The sequence below is a fragment of the Equus przewalskii genome, chromosome 15 (genome assembly GCF_037783145.1).
Source record: "Equus przewalskii isolate Varuska chromosome 15, EquPr2, whole genome shotgun sequence".
Taxonomy (NCBI): Eukaryota; Metazoa; Chordata; class Mammalia; order Perissodactyla; family Equidae; genus Equus; species Equus przewalskii.
The window spans coordinates 45765856-45783867 of NC_091845.1; the positions used below are offsets into that span (position 1 = coordinate 45765856).

At 38.4% G+C, this 18012-nt stretch overlaps 1 protein-coding gene across 6 annotated transcripts in view; it reads left to right on the forward strand.

Annotated features, from left to right (window-relative positions):
• Window positions 1-18012, forward strand: part of ULK4 (unc-51 like kinase 4) — a 507669-nt gene that overhangs the window by 216977 nt on the left and 272680 nt on the right. For all 6 annotated transcript variants that reach the window (XR_011527046.1, XR_011527047.1, XM_070575799.1 and 3 more), the window contains exon 31: window positions 8995-9043. Coding sequence is in view for 4 of the 6 variants with exons in the window: in XM_070575799.1 (XP_070431900.1) it covers window positions 8995-9043 (49 nt within the window). In the remaining 2 variants the exon portion in view is untranslated. The remainder of the gene's footprint in view (window positions 1-8994; window positions 9044-18012) is intronic.

An 18012-nucleotide genomic window follows, 5' to 3' on the forward strand; every position in this document is an offset into this window, starting at 1 on the left:
GTCCAGTGAGTTAGCACATTTATAGCACTGGGAACCATGTGTTCCACATAGTAACCGTGTGATCCATATTTACTACTGTAGTCACTACAGGTTACACTCTGAAGCCTTTGTTATGCCCCTCAGGTAGGAAAGACTGTTTCTCTTGTCCCATCTGTACCTTTATGGGCGTCTATCCTAGCACTAACAGTACTTGGGGTAGCTCTCGCTTAGCCCAGTGCATGGCACATAATAGGCTCTCGTTGAATGTTTACTGAGTGAATGAAAGGGAAGAGAGAGAAATCTTAGCCTGCCTTCGAGTAGATTCCAAAACAAAAATCTCATGCATCTCATTAAGTGATAGGAAAAAGGGGGGCCATAGAAAATAAGCAGATTTATTAAATTGAAATGAATTTTAAAAACATCTTTTATACAATTCCTCTTAGTGTTTGACTCATGTCTGTAGGAGAAAGGAAATGCTGGCCACATGTACAATCTAGTGGTCTCATAGGGACTTGCCTGTGGTCTGTGTTCCTGCCAATCCTCTATCTTACTGAGCATTTCTTTCTGTTCGGTTCCCTCCCAGCTCTGGTGCAAGGATGAGCATGCTTCTTACCTGTAGGTTCAAGGCGTGGAGCTGTGGGATCAACACAGAATCGTGTCTTGGGGAGAACACCAAGGATTCAAAGAATTGTTAGAGAAAGGAGGCCAGCTGCAGAGCCACAGCGTTCAGAAAAACAAACTGAGGAATCGAGACCCAGGCAGAACAGAAAGCACTAGGCAGGATGTGGGAAGGAGGAGTCAGAGTCCTTGGCTGGTTTCCAAGAGTATTGTTGTCTGTGCAGGGACACTTCATGTAAAGCCTGGGACAAAATGGGACTTTCAGGCATATTGTAGCAACTGGAGTTAGAAGGAGTCAGAAATGTCTTGTAAATGAGCTCTACACACTGTATGGAGATCCTCTTGACTACAGCTCTTCCCTCTCACCTTCCATACTTTCTGTGATAGAAACATTCTGTTGCCTTGTTTCATTCAACAGATGGGATTATCACACGGCTGTATTGGGCACCTAGTGGGGTAATAGGTAGAAAAGCATTTTGCAAAGTTGCTAAAGTAACATAAAGTTCTTATATTTCCACCTAAAGTCTGCTTTCTATTGGAAATCCCTTGCTTTTTACCTAACCAAATATCTCTTACTGAAATTCATATCTTTTTCGTGCTATTTTAGGCAATGGGAGATTTGCGTACATCAGCGATGCATTCTGGTATGGCCTCATATGCTAACTTAATTCTAAGACTTTCTCAGCAAATGAAGCAGTCACCTTTATAACTTGGATTAAGTTATTTTTATATTGCATATATTTTGTGCCCACTGGGGTGTAAATTTCTTGAGGGAAGACATTTAATGCCTGCCAGAAAGGAGGACTCCGTAGATCTTTGTAAAATGACCACATCTGAAATTCCATGTGCTAAAGCTGCTAAAATCTCAACTCGGTCCTTTTTGTGTGGGAAAAAATAACTCTTTACATGTGTACCTTTATTGGTAAGGCTTCTGCAGTTCTCTGCAAGAGGATTAGCAGGCACTGCCGGCAAGGGCAAACATTTCAAGAAGAAACGTTACAGATATTCTTGCTTTCAGGATAGACATAATATCGTGCCATAACTAAACATTATGAAGCCATTTCTTTTTGGAAGCTGATTCACTGAACCAATAATTTGAAATTCAGCTTGATGTTAGAGATTTTTTATTTAAAATGGCTGTTGTTGTTCCACTAGACTGGTAAATTATGTAAGCCATAAGAAACGCAAAAGCTTTGTTTGTAGTCTACTGCTCAGTTATGACAAATATGAAATCTAAAACTCCTAACCAGTATTGTTGGAAAGCTAAAAAATGTCCAGCATCGATTTGAGTTTGTACACAAGTTGGCCAGAAGCAGCTTATTCAAAGAATCAAATATGATTTTTTTTTTCAACAGAGGTGAGGGTCAGATGGAATTTCAATGGCGACAAGTTCAGGCCTGTGGTGGGCAGAATCCTGAGAGGACCTTCACGATTCCCAGTCCCTGATGTTGTTCAATTAAATGCTAATTTAGTGCTGCTGTGAAGGGATATTGCAGATGTCATTAAGGTCCCAAACTAGTTCACTTTAAAATATGGAGATCATCCGGGTGGGCCTGACTAATCATATGAGCCATTTGAAAATGGTCTAGAGGTCAGAGACAGTGAAGTCAAAGAGATTTGAAGTTTGAGGAAGATTCGACATGGAGGAGATTCTCCATTGATAGTTTCAGAGATGGAGGAGGCCATGTGGCAAGGAATGTGAGTGGCCTTCAGGACCTGAGAGGGTTCCCTGGCTGACAGCTAGCAAGGAAATAGGGACCTCAGGCCTACAACTGCAAGGAACTAAATTCTGTCAACAGTAAGAATGAGGCTGAAAACGTACCCCCTCCACCTGCAGCCTCCAAATGAGAACATAGCCCAGCTGACACTTTGCTTCCAGATTTATGATACGCTGAGCAGATAACCCAGCAGTGCAGAGCTGGATGTCTGACCTAAAGAACTTTGAGCTGAAAAATGGATGTTGCTTTGAGCCACTAAATTTGTGATAATTTGCTATGCAGCAATAGAAAACTAATATAAGGCCCCAGTCAGGCTCCTTTGGGTCACTGTAGTAGCCTATTAGCCAGTCTGTCTGGTTCTAGACCAGTGCTCCTCAAACTGTGCTGAAGAAACAGTTTTTGAAATTTCAGTGTATGGCAGAACAATACTGTAGCAGATGGTGTTTTACAAAGATGGCTGCAAAAATCTCTCCCATCCCATGCTCTTCTGTAACATGACCATGCCACTCCCCTGTAAGAAGGCCCCTCTGCTTCCACTCCACTTGAGTCTGGGCTGACTAGAATGACTGGTTTGTAACCACTCAGAATGCAGTGGAAGTGATGCTGTGTATTCCAGGGTTCAGTTAGAAAAGGCCATGCAGCTTCCGCCAGGTTGTCTAGGAATGCTCCCTTATGGCCCAGCTGCCACATGCTGTGAGAGGCCAAGCCATGTGGAGAGGGTCATCTGACCAAGAGAATTAACTGAGTGTTCCTGAGTCATCCCAGCCCAGGTGCCAATGTGAGTGAAGCAGCCTTTGGATGACCACAGCCCCCAGCTGTTCTAATCACCCTCAGCCTTTGAGTCTTCCCAGCTGAGACCTCAAACATCAGGCAACATAGATAAGCCATCCCCACTGTGCCCTGTCCAAATTCATGACCCACAGAATCCATAAGTGTCTTAAAGTAGTTATTGCTTTGTAACACTAAGTTTGGGGTAGTTTGTTATCCTTCAAGAGATAACCAGAATAAATATTTTCTAAAATACTATAGAAGTGAAATTAAACAAAAGACATGTGGAATATAAGCAGAAATCACATAGTATTGCTTCCATGCTGTTCTCTTGGTTAAAGTCGTTACAAACCTGCCCAGACTCAAGGGGAGGAGAGGTAAAGAATCTGGGAGCTATTTTAAAAAAACCTTTTAATTCAAAAATAATTTTAGCCTTACAGAAAGGTGGTTAAATTAGTACAAAGAATTTCCATGTGCCATTCATCCAGCTTCCACTAATATTAATATCTTATATAGCCACAGTACAGTTATCAAAACCAGGAAATTAACATTGACATAATACTATTAACTAATCTGCAGTTCTTATTCCAATTTTACCAGTTTTTCCATTAATATATATATATTTTTTTCTGGTCCCAGGTCTAATCTAGGATCCCATGTTGCATTTAGTCCTCATATCTCATTAGTCTCCTCCCATCTGGGACAGTTCCCTAATCTTTCCTTGTCTTTCATCACTAACACTTTTGAAGTGTAGTGGGTAGTTATTTTGTAAGACGCCCCTCCATATGGGGTTGTCTGATGTTTATTCATGATTAGATTGAGGTTATGCATTTTTGGGTAGAGTGCACAGAAGTGATGATGCGCCCTCCTCAGTACACGATGTCAGGGTGTACATGACATCTGTATGTCTCATTTCTGGCGATGTGAAATGTGCTCAGTTGGTTAAGGTGGTGCTTGCCAGGTTTCTCCATTGTTAAGTATCTTGTGGGGAAGTCCTTTAAGACTATGCAAATATCCTGTTTTTCACCATATTTTGGTGGAGTCATGTTTTAAAACTGCCATGTTTTAAAAGTTCAAATTTTTTATCATTAGATCTAACAGATACAAACTTAGTCTTTCAAATTTCCATAGTTATCTTGTAATAGCTCTGTGACAGTTTGCAGGCTGGCTGTAGTCTGCAGACCACACTTTGAGTAGTAATGTTTTAGACTGCACCTCTTCCCCCAGTTCATTTTTCCCATTACTGTCAGATTGGAGTTTGAACATTAAATCCAGCTGCCATCCTTCTGCTTATAGTCCTTCAGAGGCTCCCCATAACCTTTAGGGTAAAAACCAACCAACCAACCAACCAAAAAAAACACTTCCGTGCATGACCTTCACAGCTACATCGTTCTGCTGTATCTTTCACACTGTCTTTTAACTACTCAGAATGCTTATCACCCTCTCCATACAGGCACACCTGCCTCCTCCACACGCTGACTGGCCAATTCCTACTGTCTTTCAATGCTCCTGGACACCTCTTCTCACCAGTCTGGGCTCACTAGGTTTTCCCCATGTCTATTCCTTTATATCCTGTGCATATATCTGTGATAGAAGTTTAATTTTCTTTTTATATTTGTTTATATATCTGTTAAGCCACTTGCCTCTGAGTTTGAGGGCATGAATTTTGAGTTTATAAGATTAGCCTATGGCAAGGGCTCAATAGTATTAATCGTAAATTGAGATAGTTTCCAGGAAAAAAGTCTCCAGTACTCAGCAAGATGTGCATGACAAGATGGATTCCTGAAATGCGGAGACAGTGGATGGAGAAGCCCTGTGGGGAGGATGGGGTCCCTGATGGATAAGATCAACTGTAGGTCTCAACTTCTGGTCCTAGCTTCGTGCATATTGTCTCTACCTGCATAGGTAGATAAAAGCTGCATACAAGCAAAACCATACAGTGCAGCTCCATGGAGCTGGTGTCTCATTAGACCTGTTTTATCACTGTTGGGGACTCCTTTCTTTGTCTGTAAAACAGCCCAGGGCATGTAGAGATCCGTTGCTTCTCTCTCTCTGACCTTCCTCAGGGCTCCTCTTTTCTCTGAATGGATAGAAGTATGGTGGAGCAGAACAGGGCAGGACTCTAGTTCCTTTTAATTCTTGTTCTTGGTGCATCCCTAAATGTCTTAAGTTTTAAAGGAAAGTTAAAAAAATGTTAATAATGGTTTGAAATTCAGCTGAACCCACTTCTGTAGCTCTCTGAACAGAAGTGGGGTAATCTCTCTATTCCTACTTTTCTTGTTTCAGTTGCAGCTAGTCATTTATATCTAAATATTGATATATTTACTTTGTAGTTAGCCTTTATTTTCAATGTATGTGAATGTAATTGTGCAACAGAAAACCAAGGCATCATAGTTCCATAGGCCACTGATAATGACTTTACCTCAAAAGTTGTTCTTTCTTACATCGAAAATGTTGACCTATTATTTGAAGTACACATTTTAATTGTTTTAGTAATCACAGCACATTTTGTGATACAATCTTGTTATAGATCAGTTTGTGCTTGTAGCTACATAGATAAATCTCAACTAAGTAGTTATCAAAATTTAAATACATGGTGTTTTAAATAGTATCATTGGTGCTTGAGCTATCGAGCATCAATAAATAAATTTTTAAAACTTTCCCAGCGCTAAAAGCAACATTTACTTTGGGCACAGGAATGTCAAATAATGTATCCTAAAGATTTTCATAAGTTTATTCAAAGTTCTCTAATTCAAAGAGCACCTCCTTTTTTAATAATATAAACCACAGATGTACAAAATCCTAGTGAATCTCCCAAAACAAAACCTAGTGAGGAAAACTCTTTAATGATACACAAGCTATCATTAAAGTGCACTGCTAAGGAGAAACAAAACAAAACAAAATGAAAAACCCAGGGTAAAGTGGTCCCAGGAGCTGCATTTGGGAAGGGTAGTATATTTCAGTTTACTCATCTGGAATTACTTAAGCCCAATGTGCTTAGATGGCTAACATAAAGGAAGAAAAGTATACTGTGATGTAGTTAATATCTTCACAATCCTTTGAAGATTAGGGATAATTTCAAAAAGATCTCTTTTTTGTTTATTTGTGGTTTAAAAAAATTCAGATAAATCTCTTTACTTCCTGTCCTTCAGGCTGTCCATAAACCATAGAAATTTTCATTCTTTTAGACTTTAGGATATAACAGGCTCTTGTAGTAAAATGATACTGGTGGTTTAAATAAATCATGGTGGCCAACCACAACAGAGCCCCAAAATAAGGTAGTCTTTTGCATCATGATTTTCCAAAGTCTACTATGATGATTTAAGACTTTCTGCTTGAATAATTCCCTGAGATTCAGCCACATCAACTTTCTTTAGGGGTAAGCCTCGTCCTCCTTGACCTAAGAGGCCTGAGCACTGGAGTTGCTCTCCAGAGTACCAAATCAAAGGAAGAGAGCTCCGAGTGGATTGCTCCATTACCCAAAGTACATGAAGAGCTTGATCATTTGAGACCTGAGCCACTAATTGGACCTATGGTGGTATGAGAGGAGATGCTTAAAGTAAGGAGACCCATTTTTTTTTAAATCAAATTTTAAGAACATAGTGAGGACAAATGAATATTGTCTCCAAAGCAATGTAAAATCTGTGAATTTCAGATGTTTTATCTACAACCCATAGTAAGAAAAATATATTTTACATCACTACTCAGTACACATATGCAGACCTATCACTGAAACAAAAATGTCACAGAATGATACTACGTGTGACACCTTTGGATATTCTCTATTATTTTCAATAAGAAAATGCTAGTCAATACTCAGTAAACTCATCTCATTGCCCACTCGTTGATCCCTTCCCACAGTTTGGAAGAACACTGCCTTAGATGGTTGTAAACGTTTGCAGCTGCCCTTGTTCCATGCTTGCTTTAGAGTTCTTTTGGGATTACATTTGAGGTTAGTTTATGAGTCACAGAAAATGTCATAGAAAATTTTTTTTAAACTAAAAGTTCTTTAGCTTGAATTCCCTTTTTATTTACCAGATGTGGCTCTAAATTATGTTAGCCAAATCAGAGATCAAAAATTGGTATGGTTGAATTGTACTCAGAAGAGTGGAAGGACTGGAGTGTTAGAATTTAGAGGTAAAGGACATTTAAGAGTAGTCCGGGCCAGTCTGCTCATGATGCAAAGAGACTTGAAGAAAAACTAGTCATAATTTTTAAGAATGAGTTAAGGTAGTTTATGTAGTCATATCTTAATAATAGAATATATTTTAAAATACTATCATGAAAGGGCTGGTGTTGTGAGTGGATGCTTCTGGATCTGAATGTTGGAGTAGACTGTAGTAGAGGGAGCTGTAACTTCTAGGGCCCATTGGAGAAGTAGTGGTGTCTGTGTCCCTGTGGCTTTCTTGGCTTTGGTTGCTAGGGCAACTCTGAGATGTATGTGCTTGGCTATTTCAGCCTGGGCCTAATAAGAGTATATATCATAAAAACTTAGAAGGACCAGTTTAGGAAAAGAGATGGTTTACATCCAGGAAGTGAAGGAAGAAGATTGGGAATGTTCTGGCTTGAAGTTGTGCTTGGTCTTGAATCCTGCCCATGCACGGTATAAGGAGCTTCATCTTCACATCTGAGCCTACAATTGCCTAGGAAAGTGAGAGAATGTAAATGAATTTAATATTTGCAATCAAAATCCTTTTCCCCCTAATACACTGAAATACTGAAACTACAGAAATAATCACATATATTTGTGTTAGATACCTAGTGCTTCAGTCTTTGGGAACTCTTTCTATAGCTCTCTTTCCCTTAACACATATTTGTAACCACTGTGATCTTTTTTCGGCTGGTCTCATAGGCTTTTCTTTTATCAAGGTATTATCATAGACAAACAAGCTCTAGGGAGGCCAGATGATAAATTCCCTTTCTATCCACCTGGCATTTTCTGTGAGATAAACTGCGCATGCCTACAAGGAAGGCAACGTACTTGTCTTAAGTGCTGTAGTTTATCATACAAAGTAAATTCTAATAAAATCAAGGAATCTGATTTTTTTTTCTAAAACTAAAGCAAGAGTCAGCAAATTATAGCTTGTGGGCCAAATATGGCACACTACCTGTTTTTGTAAATAAAATTTTATTGGAACACAGCCATGCCCGTTCATGTATGTGTTATTTATGCCTGCTTTTACATTACAGTGACAGAGTTAAGTAGTTGCCATAGGGACTTGTGTGACTTGCAAAGCCTAAAATATTTGCTATCTGCCCCTTTACAGAAAAAGCTTTGCTGACCCCTGGACTAAAGGAATATTTAGAGATTGGTGTATTGTTCTTACTAAAAACTATCACTTTTGAATCAAGGCTATTTTCTGTTAAATTGCCTGAGAAATATTTTCTGTTGGAATCGATGACAATTTGTAACTAGGTTTGATGAGGGAAAGTGCCCAGAGCCTATTGGGGGATTGGTGTGTACTTTTTTAAAATTTAAAGATTGTTGAAAATCCTTATACATTAATTCATTAATGCTGAGAAGGTAGCTAATGAGGCCTTATATGAGGGATTACTGTGTGGCATGCTGATAATTTAACTGTGCAGTGAGGGTTGGTCACATTATTTCAACTGGCATTGCCTATTTTGATGGTCTGTATAATTGTGAATTTTAATTAATTTTTACATTTGTAATATCAATCTATTTGAGATTTTACTTGCTACAGATCAATAAGGCTAAGCTAATAGTCACTTGCAAAGAAGCCCCATATTTCTCGTAGTTAATAGGTGTAGTTCAGTGTTTTAAAAATGAATATTTAATCATACTGTTTCTCAGTCACAGAATTTAGGCAATAAAACATGGGGCTGCAGTGCTCCATATCAGGGAAGCTGAGTTATCTAATGTGTGGTTCTCTTTTTATTTTTTTAACAGACTTGTGGAAGAAAGCAAACTGATCCCGCTCATTTTTGAAGTAATTCTGGTAAGAAAGGAAATGTGCATCTGAGATTCAAGTGAAATGTAAAAATTTTTAGAGTTTTGACTATGTTGCGTTGGGTTCTGATGCTAACTCTGCCCAGAAGGATTGTATGTCCTTCATCATCTCACTTAACATTATTGGGCTTCAGTTTCCTTGTCTGAGTCTTGACCAGCTCTGCAATTATATAGGGACACTGTTTAGTGACCTGACCCTCTCTCTACAAATCCTTTGCATTTTATTTCTGTTGAGTTAAACATTATGTTATCTAATATAGCAAGAATACTTTATCTGAGGTTGGTTTGTGGAGGAAGGGCAGAATGATGATTGCTGTGCTTCACTATGAATTTTCTGATGTTCAGTATGAAGCCCTCTGACTTTGCAGTCACTGGATGAGATCAGCAGTTTTATGTCTATGCAGAAAGTTGTCTTCTTCAGAATGTAGAATAGCTTAGCTTCCATACACTATTTTTTCTATTCATAGAATAGAACTGAAAACATTGTGTTAAAGAAAACCTTTGGTCTATGCTTCCTATGTGTAGAGAATAAAATGGGATGCAGAGTTGACTTTTCTCACTTCTGATAAATCCCTATTTGTACTAAACAGAGATCTGAGAATTAGACTGAAAATTGATGTGCTTATAGCAATGGAGTGCCCTTAGCCAAGGAAATGTTCTCTTGTACCTAAGTGGGTTATCCTCCTTTACCAAAAACTGCTTTTGGGGACAAGACTTTGATGTCCTTGAAGAACATAATTAAATTCCCATTCCACTTTTGTCTTTCTTGAGTCAAATCGTCTCAACTTTTTCTCTGTATAAATACATTTTTAATCAATGAAATGTCATTGTACAGTTATCCTGTGAACTATTACCTTGTCCTTTCTAAATTTTTGTCACCGAGCTAGATGTAATATAGTATTTTATTGATTCTACGATACACATGTTTTTCAGATTTTAACATTTCTGAAACTGGGATGTACTTTCCAAGTCAGTGGCATTTTACAGTTGCTTTCAGCCAGGTGACCTGGTTGTCATTGCCTTAACCAATTTATTTCACTTTTCTTTTTCTTTTTTTAAGTGCTCGAGTGAGATATTATAAAAATGTGTGTCTGAATAAGTCTAAAAGAGCTCTTTCAATAAAAATAAAATGAAAATTTTAAGTAATAAGAAACCATGTTACAGCTTAATTGGTGCATTTTTCTTTCTTAGTGCTTGATAAAATAATGGTGCTTCTTAGAACTGATAGGTTCTCACATTCAGGGAAACAGAGTATGTTCTTCAGTTAGGTTTGGTTCCTAACTTCGAGAGCCTATGGGTGTCTAGTGTATATATAGAAGCTTCTAGCAATGATTTGATCAGAACGGGACATGATAAAAAGATTGTGTGGGACCAGGCTTGGCTACTGCTTGAGTCTTCTAGCCACCCGTTAAAAAAAAACACACCATTTGACTCATCCAGCTGGTGGTCCACTGTGACTTCTTGGTGACTTTTTCTTTACTCTCAGGCCATAACTGTTTTCCAGCTTCTGTTTGATGTACTTAAATTCTGATTACTGGCTTTGCAACTCCCTTCTTCTGTTCTAGAGTTCCTCATGTGATATGCTCTCAGCGGCAGTGCATCCTCACCTAGGTGTTTTCATTAAGAAAGCAAAGCTGGGGGAGGGATGAGGGCAAAGGGAGTGATTAGGCAATATGTGTGTGTTGATGGATTGCAGTTAGTCTTAATTAGTCTTTGGGTGGTGAACATGATGTAATCTACACGGAAATCAAAATATATAACAATGTACACCTGAAATTTATATAATATTATAAAGCAATGTTACTAAATGAAAAAATAAAAATAAAAATAAGTAAAAAAAATAAAAGAAAGAAAGCAAACCTGTCTCTTCTGATGACCAAGAATTGCGCACAGTTTCTGCGTCTTTCCTGCAGGCCCGAGGAAAGTGAAGATGAAGGGAGCAGAATTCCAAATTTGATGTCCTGTTTGTACAAAATAGCCATGTACAAATCTTAAGAAAAGCAGACATTTCTGGAGTTCTCTGGTAGAACCAAGAGTTCCAAGTATGGATCAAATGGGTTAAATCAATAACCAATTGAAAGTAATTTTTATTATCTTGAAAAAAAAAAAAGCTGTCTCCCATTGTAACTGCCTGTTCGGGAGGCACGTGCTGCCTTCTGCCAGGGTGGCTGGTATCTGGGCCCTCTGGATTCACAGGCATGACGGAGTGATGTGTAAGCATGACTGGACAGGAGCATTGGAGGAGCTGGTAGGGAGAGAGGAGGAGGCTGCCTCTGCTCAGCACAGGGAGGGGAGTCTCACAGAAGATGCCACTTTTGGACAGGGCCCTGAGGGAGTTGTCATGAGCAGAGGGGACATTCCAACTTGGGGGATGGTGACTACTTAGATGTGCCTGGACCAGGGACCATAGAGAAGTATAGGGAGTGAGGCGGAATGGTCATTTGGGACCAGATCCTGCAGGGCTTTATACTCTGGTTGTTTCATGTATTATTGGCTTTGCAAATAATTTATACTCTTCAAAATCAGATAGTATCTTATACTTAAATGAAAAATATCCTTGGAGCCCCTATGCTGCAGGGGCTATGTGCAGTGAGGAGGCAGGCTGAGTAGCCGTGGGGTCAGGACGTGGAGAGAATCAGGCTTGAGGTCATGGGATCGTACTGGAAATTTGGAACAGCTTGAAAGCTGGATTCTTGGAGTTCCCTGCAAGTCTCCCTCAGCGAGGCTTTGAGATCAGCCAAAGGGTCTGTGGAGAAGGGAGCATAAAAGACAGAGCTGGTCTCAGAGGTCTGATCTAAGGGCCCAGGAGTTCTAACACCACATTCAGGGCAGAGAGCAGGCAGAATGTTTTTAATCCTGAGCTCCAGCCACAAGTGTTCCCGCTCTTGGCAGGCTAAGTGGTGGAGAAAGCCAGGTAGCCGACTGCCTACAAGAAGGAGCGGTCACAGCAGCTGGGCACTGCTTCCCTGGCAGGGCCCACCTTGGGGAGGACACTGCATTTTCATTGTCAACATGCGGCTGTGTTGGGCAGAGAGTGGAGGTTCAGCAGCATGCATTGGATTGAACTGAGTGGATTCCTATACACAGTCTTCAGGGTCTGTGGCACTAAGGCAATCTGGATCAGCTTAATAAATGCGGATTCCTGAAGAATGTCAGCGGTCGAAGGAGCCCTGTGGCTTGGTGTTCAAGTGCAGAGTTGCTGGATGAGCAGGAGAGAAGGCATTCTTTTTCTCCCTTTGCCACTTTCCAAAGAGTAGAAGTTGCTTTTAAATGTGTGTTAAGTATGAATTTGGATGGCTCAGCCTTCGGATTTCACTATATCTCTAATCTCTCTTCATTTTATTTCAGTGGTTTATGTTTTGGCCTATTTTAATAAATCATTTTGATGCCAAGTAATATAGGCAAACTGTATTTTATTGGAAGAAAATCTTTATTCATGGCAGATTTTCCAATATGTGCCAAAATATTGCTGTCATGATATTTTATGTCTGTTCCAAAACAAACAATTAGAGAGCAATTTCAGTGGCAAATGTTAACAATAAAAATGGGATTAGCAATACACTAGTTTGACAATTATATTGTTTTAACAATTCTCTAGGATAGCAGTTGAAGCAAGCTTTAGTAAATCTTTCAAGTCAACTGTACGTTTAGAAAAGAGCTTCTTGGAGGCTAAAATATTTAATCACTGAGACATCGACGTAATACAGACCGGCAGCCACATTACACTGGAGGAATGTTTTCAGACCTATGCATTCATCGGGCTTTTAAAATGACTTTGCTCCATTCTAGTTGCAACCCATCTAATGTGAATTGGTTCTTAGGGTATGTTAGAAGGACAAGTTCCTTATAAATGTAAGAATCTGCGTGCTTGTGTCCAATATGCCATTAATAGGATTCTGCTATACACATGGGCATAAATTTCTAAAATAGAAAATAATAAATGATAAAAATTTCAAAAGGCTTAACTTAGGAAGATGTTTCAGTGTTATACAAAGAGTACATATTGGATGCAGGAGATAAGTCTGATTCTTTGGCTTGCATGTGTACCTATTCAGGGCTTCTGTAGACTGCAGAATGGAGCTGTGTAACCAATTCCTGTTGTATACAAAGATGATGTCACACGCTGCTGGCATACTGCCATTAAAGTATGTACTTTGAAGTTTATTTTTTAGCGGAATAGGAATGGATTTGCGTGGATCTATTTCTTGGTAGCTCGTGTCATAAATTTGTATTTGCAAAATAACTCGCTAGGGCTAGGGTGCACTCTATTCATACCGGATTGAATGAACTGAACTTGCGCATATAACAACTGAACAAATGACTTTAATCTGATAAATACCATGTTACCTGCTTGGCTGAATAAATGGGCTGGAGCTAAGTAAAGTAAATTTACATCCGTAAAGTTGGGCTAAAGCATAACTAGTTTCTGTGTAATCAGCCCAATTGGTTTGAAAAAAGATGGACTTTATTAAGATAAAAACCACACATTGTAGACACTGAAAAAATGCTAAAATAGAGCTTAGGATATCTTTGGCCAGTCACAGGGCACATATGGGAGTGTGGTACATATGGCTTCCCCCAGGCCAGTGGAATCTTGAGCTTTATCGTCGTCATTCTTGTTTCTAGTTCTGCTTTAGGTCCTGGGCTTCATTTTACGGAAACAGATAGTATTCCTTCTTCATTCTCTCTAAGGAGACAGTCTGGTTAAAAAGTGTAGAAGTAGATAAGTGATAGGACATTGAGTAATATACTCACCAAGAGTGAAAGCTTTTATATTTTTTGGTTTCTATTCTTGATTGTGAAATTAGACTTGTGAAGAAGTAAGGGTAAAATTTGGGCACAGAAAGTGAGTGAGACCTCAGTGAGAATGAGCTACAGACAAGTGAAGAGAGGCATGGTCTGGTAAGGTGGAATGAGGGAGAATTAAGAGGAGCCAAAGCCCTGGATTAAATTTTAGAGAAGCAAAAAGGTTAGTATGGTACTACAAGAAGAGGCACTGTTTTTCTTGGAAGGTCTATGACTCTTGGGTGCTTATGTGAGCCTCTCCTTCTGCACTCATCTTATCGCCTGTTATGATTAGATTGATTAGATTTCCCCTATAGACCTGCACATTTTTCCATATGGTCGCCAGTAGCCACATAAAGCACACTGAGTGATTGAAACGTGGCTAGCCTGAATTGAGATATGCTCTAAGCATCAAATACATACTGGGTATCCAAGAAAAGAAAAAAGTAGTGTAAAGTAGCTGCTTTATTTCCTTATGTTGATTGTATATTAAAATGTTAATATTTTGGATATATTGGACTAAATGAATTTTTTTTTTCCTGAGGAAGATTAGCCCAGAGCTAATATCTGTTGCCAGTCTTCCTCTTTTTTTGCTTGAGGAACATTAGCCCTGAGCTAACATCTGTGCCAATCTTCCTCCACTTTATATGTGGGTCGCTGCCACAGCATGGCTGACAAGTGGTGTAGGTCTGCACCTGGGATCTGAACCTGGGAACCCGGGCCGCTGAAGCAGAGTGCACCAAACTTAACTACTATGCCACGGAGCCAGCCCCTGAAACATCATTTAAATTAATTTCATCTGTTTCTTTTTGCTTTTTTTATTGTAGCTTTCAGAACTTTTAAAACATCTGGCTTGCATTATATTCCTGTTGGATAGTGCTGCAGTAGGTGATTTCTTAAGTCTTGTATCCTCAGTTACACTGTGAGTTTCACTTAGGAAAGAAACCACACTATGTACAACCTCCTTTGCCCCCAGTACATTGCCCTCCCTGTGTTTTGCCTTTTGGTATATATTGATGTATTAGTGAACAATTGGTGGAGGTGAAGCATGGCTGTTATATTTCCACCCTGCCTTCCTAGACTGCACTCACAGCCAACTTTTCTCCCCTTAATGGTGGATTGGAAGAGAAGTAGTAGGAAGGGCCAGTGTTCTTCAGTGTGACATACTGACAAAAGGCAGTTTGGTTGTGAATCTGCTGAATTTTGACCATGGCTGGTAATGTCACTCGATTTTACTTCTCTCCTAACTCTGGACTACCTGGGGATGCCCAGTCATTGGCCAACTTTGGGTTCAGGCTTGTGTTAAAAATTAAAATGCCTACTGTGGTCATCAGGCATTGTCCAGTCTCACTACTCCAAAGCCCTGTGTGTTCGGAGCCCTTTGATAGCTGGAACAAAGTAAATGTCTCGTGATAAGTAGAAAGAATCACTGAAAGAGCTTAGTGTAAAATGAGTGATTACTCATTCTCAACAGGTAACCACTGAATGTTGCTTTTTTGCAAACTTCTTCAGTAATGTAGGATTCCGTAAAGTTTGTTCATGAACAAAGCAATTGAAAATACCTACTTTTTAAGAAAGTGGAAATGTCAGCAAAAAGTTAAATAAAGCAGCAAGCATCTATTAGCGTTTGCTTTTGATGCTCTTTGCATTTGTTTTCTTGGGTGAGCAAGACAAAGCAGAATCTATGCGTTTACCCTAAGCTGCAGAGGATTTCAGACTGAGCCAGGAAATCTGATGCACTAAAGCCATTGACAGATTTATGGGAAAAGAAGAGCTTTTTAAATAGCTCTAGCAAGTGAAATTGCATTTTGGATTTATTAGAGATACGAAATTAGAGAAAGACTGTGATGAGAAGCCAAGAAGGGCAAGTTATTACATAGGATTTTTAGGTTTATTTTTTCTGGTAACAAAAATAATACATACTTGTAAAGAGTTCAAACAGTACAGGAATGTGGAACACAGAATGCGAAGGTCTTCCATAATGTCACGGCTTACGGCTTAGTTCATATTCTCCTCATTATTTTCCACACGTGTAGTGTATCTCTAGCTTTTTTTAATTTTCAAAAATGGGACCATACTAAATATTCTATTTTGTATGTATTTTAATTCATAACCTCCGTGGCAGAAATGTATATGTATGCACATATGTATTATTGATTCTATTTAATAGCCGTATAGCATTTCATTGTATTAGCATAATTTATTTAGTCAATCCTCATTGATGGACATTTTACCTTTTTCCCCCCAACTTTTCCTAATAATGAGCAATGCTGAACAGAATATCTTTGCTGTATCTTTGCACATCTGTATGAGGTTCTCTAGGATAAGTTCTTGAGAGTTGAACTGTTACACCAAAGTACATGCATCTTTTGTATTTTAATATTACTCTCCAAAATGGTAATATGAATTTTCCACACAGCAGTGGTATAATGCAGCAGCTGCTTTGCCACACTTACAGCTGAGTGTTATTGGTCTTTCAAATTGTCAGTTGTATTTTGGCCTGTTTGCTTTTTAATATCAGAGTCAAATTTATCAAATTTTTGCTTCTAGCTTTTGTGTTTTCCAGCATGCTTAGGAAAGCACTTCTCCTCAACAAGGTTATAAAATATTAAGGCATCTTTTATTCTGTACATTTATGGTTTCATGATTAAATCTTAAATCTTTGCTCTAAAATAACTTTGTTGTAAGGAATGAATACAAATCTAGCTTTTCTCTTTGCTTCACTTTCCTCTCACCGTCACTGAGTTGTTATTCCAATAGTGTTTGTTGATGTAATCCATCATTATGATGAGTTGAAATATCATATTTATCATTCATTCACTATATCTCTATATTTTGCTTATTGTCTGTTTTGACATACAGTAAGCCGCATGTATTTAAAATGTATAATTTGATGAGTTTTTACATATGTATATTCAATCAAAATAATGAACCTACCCATCATTCTTCCAAATTTCCTTTTGCCTGTTTATAATCCATCCCTCCTTACCCCTGTTCTTGTCCCAGGCAACTATTAACTTGCTTTCCGTCAGTGTAGATTGGTTTGCATTTTCAGGAATTTTATATAAATGAGGAATAAGGTATGGACTCTTTTTTTTTTTTCTTGAATGGGTCCCTGGCTTCTTTTACTAAGCATAGTTATCTTCTTCTTCAAGAGAGAGTGTTATGTCTGATGTGAGCTGTAGGTTTTTTGGAGACTCTTTCAGTAGGTTGAGAAGTTTTCTTTCATTACTAGTTTGCTGAGAGATTTCGTTGTGATGCATTTTTTTATGCATCTATTGAAATGATCGTCTAGTTCTTTTTAAATTAGACACTGATATGGTGAACTTATTGATTGATTTTTGTATGTTAAACCAACCTCGCCACCCGGGGTTAAATCTCACATGATTATACTTTATTTTTCTCTTTATCTCAGGTTGGATTTGATTTAGTAAAAATTTTAAGAATTTTTGTACTGTGTCCATGAAGGACATTGGTTTGTAGTTTTATTTTCTTGTAATCTTTTTCTGATTTTTTATCAGGGTAATGTTGGCCCAAGGCATGAATTGGAACATGTGTCCTTCTCTTCAGTTTTCTGGAATAGATGTTCTTTTTAGAATTGGTATTATTTTCTCCTTAAATGTTTAGTAAAATTCACCAGTGAAGCCATTTGGCCTGAAATGATCTTTGCAGGAAGGTTTCAGAGTATAAATTCATTTTTGCTAATGGATATAGGATTATTCAGTGTGTTTTTTCTTGGTATCTTTTAAGGAATTTGTGTATTTCACTTAAGTTGTCAGGTTTATAAGCATGAAGTTGTTTGTGATATTCTCTCATTATCCTTTTAGTATCTGAGAATCTATAGTGATAACTCCCTCTCATTTCTTATATTGTTTATTTAAACAGCAATGAGAAATTGAAAATGCTCTTTTTTTCTTTTCTTGATCTACTCCCTAGACGTTTACTTCCTTTATTTACCTTCTCAAAGACAGAGCTTTTGGTTTTATTGATTTTTTCCTATTTGTTTGTTTTCTATTTTATTAATTTCTGCTCTTTATTATATCCTATTGTCTATTTCCTTTGGGTTTCATTTTTTGTGCTTATTCTAATTTTTTAAGATAGAAGCTGAGGTTGTTGGTTTGTGACTTGTCTGTTTTCCTAATATCGTTTACTACTATACATTTCCCTCTAACT